We start from the raw sequence: 6,906 nt of genomic DNA on the forward strand, positions 1-6,906 counted from the left end.
CGTCTCACCCCAGCACTCTTTCCTGCCTAGACAGGAGGTTGGACTCGATGATCTGTTGAGGTCCCTTGCAACCCTAGCATCTATGAATCTGGCAGGGCTCAGGATGGGATCACAGGATCAGGCCCATCTTAGGCGGGGGTCTCTTGCTTTCCTCCCCTCTCACAAGCTACCCCAGATGCCCCATGTACCTGCTTCTGGTTGAGCCTGGTCTACTGGGGGGATCCAGCCCTGCCACCTCCCCCCTGGACCTCCTGGGGGGTGAGTGTGAGGCCTCCAGGGTCCCCCTCGTTAGCTAATGAGCCCTTGGCACATCCCCCCTGGGCAGGGGGCAATTGTCTCCCAGCACAGGCGAGCAGGGGCTACAACCCCCACTTTTCAGGAGAGGGAAACTGAGGCTTGGAGGAAGCAGTTCCCCCTCCCTGGGTCTGGGGATGCCTGTCCTTGGTGGTGCCAGGGGGCAGTGCCTGAACTCCCCCCACCCCTTCCCATCTTCTCCCTGGTTGCTCCAAGCCCCTCTGGTGTAGCTCAGAGCAGCCCCAAGCTGCTTTGCTGCCCTAGAGAAGACCCCCTTTTCTGGAGGGGGGTCTATGGGCCCCCCCAATCCCAGCACAACAGCCCCAGCCCCCTCCTCCACCAGGCCTGTTCCAATCACCAGACTCAAACAAATTCTCGTTAATGAGTGAATGATTATTATAGTTAATAGAACCAATATATCAGCATTACACGCGCCACAGCTTCATCCCCTCCTTCTTCCCTGCCCAGGATGGCTTCACCCCACTCCACAGACTCCATCAGGATATGGCTGGCTCTGGGAAGAGGCCCAGCCATGGCTGGGGGGATCTCTATAGAACTGAGGTCTGGGTTAGTGGTTAGCAGCTGCCCACTCATGGTGCAGATGGGGAAACTGAGGCACCAAGCAGCAAAGGGGCCCAGGAAGCTATCAGTGGAGCTGAAAGCTGGGAGAGGTCTGGCACTGGCTCTAAATACTAGGCAAAAAAGCCCCTGATTTTTCCCCTCCTCCCCTGTGAGAACTGGAGTCCAGTGGTGGTAATCTGGAGTCACTTCAGATTTGTGGGCTCCGGGGAGGGCAGAGCCCAGCAGCTCATTGCCCAATCTGAAGGGCTTGTGCGGTTATGTGCTTTGGCGTTTGGTCCAATTGAGAGAGGCCCTGCTCCCAGGACAGATGGTGGAAGCCGTGGGATACCTGCAAAGGGGGTGGGGCCTGGAGCAGGTGGGAGGGGCCTGGAGGCTCCCCCCTTTAGCACCACCCCTCACTCCGGGTTCTCGGGGTTGCCAAGGGACCCTGACTCCCAGCGCTGGATTAAGGCATTTTTCTGGCGAAGACTCCGAGGGCTTCTGTTTGCCTGGAGGGAGGGGAGAAGGACATGGTGAGGTGTCACATCTAGCAGGACACGCCTGTAGCCCACATGCGTGTACAGGGCTGCTGGGGCCCCATCAGCACTAGCATTGGGTGGCTGCAGCTCCTGGAGCAGCCCCTAAAGGAAGGAAAGGCCACACCCCCTGGAAAGCAGGTGACCTTGACATGTGTTAGCATGTTGTTGCATGTGCCTACATGTTTGTCATTTGTGCCACCATGCAGGAGTTTGTGTGGGCAGGCTCAGCCATCTTAGCGCATGTTAGCATGTATTCAATATAATGGGTACATGTGCTGGTGGGACTTACAAGTAGAGACAAGTGTTAGAGTCTGGTTGGGCATGTCTGTCCAGATTGCGCACATCTATGTCATTATCAGGTTCATATGTGTTGGAGCGTGTTTGGGCAAATGAGACCATGGATGTGTGTACACGTGCCTTACTCATGTGTGTTCATGTACATGCAGCACGTGTGCGTGCTATCCAGCATGGGAGAGCACACAGGGACAGGCTCACAGCCGTCATGCGTACACTTCCCAGGCATCCCAGCCTATGTGCTGGCCCACTACTGTGCTCCTGCGTGTCTCCCCCCAGAGTCGTATATGCCTGCACATGCATGTCTGACCCTGACACTGAGCAGTGAGCTGCGGAGGGGGGAAGGGCCGTACCTGGTCCAGTCCATTGAGCTGGAGGGGCTCAGCTGGGCTTGGCGGGGGCCAGGTCACGTCCAGCTTCCCACAGGACACTCTCTCTGCAGCGACAGGGGAAAAGAGGGTCATACGTTTCCAACCCATACCCCCTCCAGCCTGGGACCCAGATCCTGGTGCCCCTCAATCCCAGCCTGGGGGTTTGTACAGCACCCAGCACCCCCCTCCCCCATATCCCAACCTAGGGGGTCTGTACAGCACCCAGCACCTCCCAATCCCAGTCTGAGGGAGTCTATACAGTACCTGGCATCCCCCTGATCCCAGCCTGGGGGGTCTGTATAACTGGGATATTACCCCCCTCCCCTCCCCCCTCAGTCAGGCTTTCTCTTTCGCTCTGGCCTGGCAAAGTCCAGGCCTTGGTGCCACGCCCTGGGGACCTGCCCTGGGTACACATGGAAGGGGCATATACGTGTGCCTGTGGCTCTCCTGTGCCTGGGAACCGGCTCCTGGGTGGGGCAGGGAACATGTAATCTTTGCACTGGGGCCCAGCCCAGGCCGAGATAGGAGGCGCTGGCTCCAGCTGAGTCTGGGGTGGGGGTGGGAGGGTTGTATGGGAACAGAACTCCCCTGCACGAGCTGCCTGGACAGAGGGGGGACCTATAGAGAGAGACGTTTGGTGCAGCAACATGTACATGCATGTGTTCATGTGCTGCAAAGATGGAATGCTGCTGCACATGGCATACATGCAAGCACACACAATGCATGTGCCCCAGCAGCCCCCAGGGAGTCCTGGAAGGGTGGGGGCTATGTTCCCTCATTGGAGGGGGAAGGGGGAAACTGAAGCATGGGCATGGGAGGGGGTTAGGAACTTGCTCCAGGTACCTTGGGGTCAGAGCCAGAGGGAAAATCCAGGAGTCTGGCCTCCTTGGCTCAAGGTGCCAGGCCCCAGACAAAAACTACCCCCAGCCTGTTCCAGGAAGTGAACCCAGGTGTCCAGGCTCTCCAGACTCCAGTGCTCTCTCCACCAGCTGACAACCCCCCGCCTCCAGAGAAAGAATCCAGAAGATCAGTCTCCCCAGCCTTCAGGGATCCCTCCACTGGACCCCCTTTCCTACCCACTTCAAGGAAGTAAACCCAGGTGTCCGAGCTCACAGACCCATACTCCCCTACCCCCTCAGACACCTGCCACTGCCATTCCAGGGAGAGAACCCAGGTGTCCAGGCTCCCCAGACTACACAGGTCTTTCCACTCCACTGCCAGGGAGAGAACCCAGGTGGCCGGGCTCCCAGACCCACTCCCCTATCCCCTCAGACCCACATCAGCCCCCTTCCAGGGAGAGAAGCAAGGCATTTTGGCTCTTCAGCCCCCTCTGCCCTCACCTGCCTGCTGGGGTGGTGTCTCCTGGGCATCCTCGTGGCCCTCATCTTCATCCCTGGGTGTGGTGGTGCCATACAGCACCTGGCGCTGCCTCCGCAGCTCCTGCTCCCGCTCCCGGGCTTCCCGCACCTCCTGCTCCAGCAGTGATGGGGGGCTCCGGGGGTGCAGCCGGGCAAAGGGGCCCCTAGGGGTCCCCGGGGGTCCCCCAGGCCTCAACAGGGTCCCTGGCTCCAGGATCACCATATTGGCTTTAGCACCTGGTCCCTGATTGCCAGTGAAGATCCCATTGTGTTGCCAGGACACCTGGTTGCCAGGGGAGATCTCCTCTGGTCCCCGGTTGCCAGGGGAGGTCCCCTCTGGTTGCCAGGTTGTCCGGGTGCTGGTGGAGACCCCCTCCGGTTGCCAGTGCACCTGGTTGCCAAGGAAGAGCCCCTCTGGTTCCCATGGGGATGCCTCAAAGAGCATCTTCTTCTGGAGCATCCCTGGGGCCGGGCCGGGGTCATAAGCCCCAAGCACAGTGCCCAGGCGGACCAGGGCCTGCTCCCGGCGCGCTTCTCGCTCAATCTCCCGCAGCATCTGGGCCCCAGCCCAGCGCCGCTCCGTGTCTGAGGGTCGCAACACCAGTGCCGGCTGGCTCAGCAAGGGCCGGATCCGCACCTCCACCAGCTCCTGGGCCCCTCGTGGGCTGGTCAGGCCCCGCTCCCGCCGCAGCACTTCCTCACGCTCCTGGAGCCACCGGATCTCCCGCTCAATGGGCGTCTCAGGCTCCATTGATGTTGCCACGCTGGAGCTCATCGGGCTGGTGCTAGAGCCTGCTGGGCTGGCACTGGAGCTCTCCTGGCTGGCAGCCAGAGACTGGGCTATGGGAGCCGGCACAGGGCCTCCACGGGGGAGCAGGTGTGTGGCACTACCCGATTCTGGTTCCCTGGTGCTGGCTGGTTCTGGAGGGTCTGTGGGCTGGGGGGGCCTGGCTGGATCAGTGGTACCAGTCAGGTCTGAAGGGTTGGCAGTCTGGGGCGTCCCGGCCAGTTCTGGGGTGCTGGCTGGATCCGTGGCACCAGGTTCTGGTTCTTTGGTACCAACCGGTTCTGGGGCACTGGCTGGTTCTGGCACCCTGGTATCAGCTGGTTCAGGAAGATTAGAGAGCTGAGGGGTCTCAGCCAGGTCTGGCTCTTTGGTACCAACTGGTTCTGGGGCACCTACTGGATCCACGACACTGGATTCTGGCTCCCTGGTCCCAGCTGGTTCTGGGGGTCCAGAGAGATCAGTGGCACTGGGTTCTGCCTCTCTGGTCCTAGCTGATTCTAGGGATCCAGTGGGATTTGGGGTACCAGCTGGTTCTGGAGCGCTGGCTGGATCAGCAGCACCAGGTTCTGGCTCTCTAGTCCCAGCCGGCTCTGGGTGGCTGGAGGGATCAGCAGCACCGTCTGGTTCTGGTTCTCTGGTCCTGGCCGGTTTTGGCGGTCCAGAAGGGTCAGTGGCACCAGGTTCTGACTGTCTGGTCTCAGCTGGTGCTGGGGGTCCAGCTGGTTCTGGGCACCCAGAGGGATTATCAGTACCAGCTGATTCTGGTGCCTTGGTCCCGTCTGGTTCTGAGGCACTGGCTGGATCCACAGCACCAGGTTCTGGCCCTGTGGAATTGGCTGGTTCTGAATCTCTGGTCCCAGGTGGTTCTGGGGGTCCAATGAGATCCACGGCACCTGGTTCTGGCTCCCTGGTCCCAGCCGGTTCTAGGGCTGTGGCTGGATCTGCAGCACCTGGTTCTGGCTCCTTGGTCCCAGCCGGTTCTGGGTGTCCAGCTGGATTCACAGCTCCCGCTCCTGGCTCCCCGGTTCCATGGGGCTCCGGCTCGGCAGCCTGCTCTGGCTCTCTGGTGCCTCCCAGCTCTGTCACCTGCCCCTGGGCCCCGGCACCAGCTGGGGTGCTCGGTGGGTCATAGGCTGTTGCTCCGCCTGGGCCCTCCCCTGGCCCCTCCTGCCTCAGGTGGGACGGCTCTGGAGACAGAGTTGCCACAGGAGAGCCTGGCGCAGGGGCAGCCTGCCCAGTGGTTGCTACCCCCTGCTGGCAGCTGGTGGCAAGGCCCTGGCCCGGAGCTTCTGGGGGAGCTGGATCCTCTCCATCTGCCTGCTCCCAGTTGCCCCTGGCCTTGGGGGTCTCCCACAGTTCTGGGCAAGGGGCAGGGGGTTCGTGGCTGGCTGAGTCCAGGGACATCTCTTGGTAGGATCCCCCTGACACAGGGGGTGAGGGCGGTGGTGGCAGGGTCATGCCTTCAGCTGCCATGGGAGGACTGGGCTGGGTCTCTGATGAGGCTGGAGGGGGTGAGCCTGAGAGGGAGAGAGGGGCTGGATGAGCATTTGGGGGTGCCCCACAGAGGGGAAGGGGCTGTGGGTTGGGAGTGAGGGGCACCAGCAAGGCTAGAGAGGGCAGGGGGTCCCATCTGTCTGTCTGTCCATGCCAGGTGGGGTGGGCTTGTCCAGGGCACCTGGAAGGAGTGGGGATGCTGGGAGAGGCACCCCAGGAGAGAGGAAGAAAAGCAGGCGGACAAACAGTTGGAGACAGACTGACAAGTAGGTGGGTGGAAAGGTGGGCTGTAGACCAAGGCAGCAGGGAGGTAAGTAAGGAGGTAGCTAAGTGATGGGGGAATAGAAGGCAGATGCCCCTCCCCCACATCCCCCTGTGTCCCCCCCCAGCCCTTCTAGTGCCCCTCACTCCCAACCCAGAGCCCTCTTTGCTGGTGCCCCTCACTCCTGACCCGTGGCCACATCACCCCCAGCTCAACCAGTGCCCTTCACTCCTGACCTAGAGTCCCCTTGCCTCCAGCCCTGCCTGTGCCCTGCACTCCTGACCTGCAGCTCCCTACCATCCTAGAGCCAAGCTCCCCCATTCCCACCCCCCAAGGTTAACCCCTTCGCTGCCACTCACCACTCTGCAGGTGCCTAGGATCACTGGCAGTGGGAAGGTGCCCGGACAGGGACCCACTGTCCCTGGCTTTATCCAGGCAGCAGAGCCCAGGTCCCGCCCTGTGCTAATCTCCTGGCACGCCCCCCACCTGCCCTGCCTCCAACCTCCCCCCCCACACACACACAGAACTCCCCCTCCCACCTGAGTAGCATGGGATGGGGACAGGGAGCTGTGGGTCAGGAGCAAGGGGCACCAGGGTGGGGCAGGTGGCTGCCCATTAGCAGTGAGGGGCATTGGCAGGGCTGAAGCAGGGCAAGGGGCTGCGGGTGAGGAATGAGGGGCACCATCCAGGGAGAGAGGAATACGACTGGCAGTGGCTGCCCCTCCATGAGCTCACCTGCCCTTGCCGATGTCAGGTCAGGAGCGGCCTGTTCTCAGCCTGGATCCTGAGGCCTGGGATTGAGAGGAGGAGGAGTGACTCTGTTTCCCTACTTCCCTGGGGCTCAGACCAGGGTGGAGGCCACAATCCTATCCCCCAACACAGCTGTGGGGATCCAGGCGTCCTGCTTCAGCACAGGCCAGCTGCCCCCCCCACTGGTAGTGACCTT

At 61.5% G+C, this 6,906-nt stretch overlaps 1 protein-coding gene across 2 annotated transcripts; it reads right to left on the reverse strand.

The window, feature by feature from the left end:
- Positions 1-647: 647 nt before the first annotated feature.
- Positions 648-6,906, reverse strand: MISP3 (MISP family member 3). Of its 2 annotated transcripts, none has more exons than XM_025203975.1 (4): positions 6,696-6,906; positions 3,400-5,721; positions 2,042-2,124; positions 648-1,364 (listed from the first exon to the last, which is right to left on the reverse strand). In XM_025203975.1, exons 2-4 carry the CDS (start codon positions 5,675-5,677, stop codon positions 1,272-1,274), a joined length of 2,454 nt encoding a protein of 817 aa, XP_025059760.1. In that variant the 5' UTR covers positions 5,678-5,721; positions 6,696-6,906; the 3' UTR covers positions 648-1,271. The 2 variants fall into 2 exon arrangements, with proteins under 2 accessions (XP_025059760.1, XP_006023455.1); XM_006023393.2 differs by lacking the exon at positions 6,696-6,906 and adding an exon at positions 6,320-6,451.

The sequence above is a fragment of the Alligator sinensis genome, unplaced genomic scaffold, assembly GCF_000455745.1.
Source record: "Alligator sinensis unplaced genomic scaffold, ASM45574v1 scaffold707_1, whole genome shotgun sequence".
NCBI lineage: Eukaryota > Metazoa > Chordata > Crocodylia > Alligatoridae > Alligator > Alligator sinensis.

Coding starts and splice junctions, on each gene's coding strand:
- MISP3 (XM_025203975.1), bottom strand. CDS start 5,677: ATGGCAGCTGAAGGCATGACCCTGCCACCACCGCCCTCACCCCCTGTG. Junction 2,125..3,399: donor GACACCACCCCAGCAGGCAG/GTGAGGGCAGAG, acceptor CTGTCGCTGCAG/AGAGAGTGTCCTGTGGGAAG. Junction 1,365..2,041: donor AGCTCAATGGACTGGACCAG/GTACGGCCCTTC, acceptor CCCTCCCTCCAG/GCAAACAGAAGCCCTCGGAG.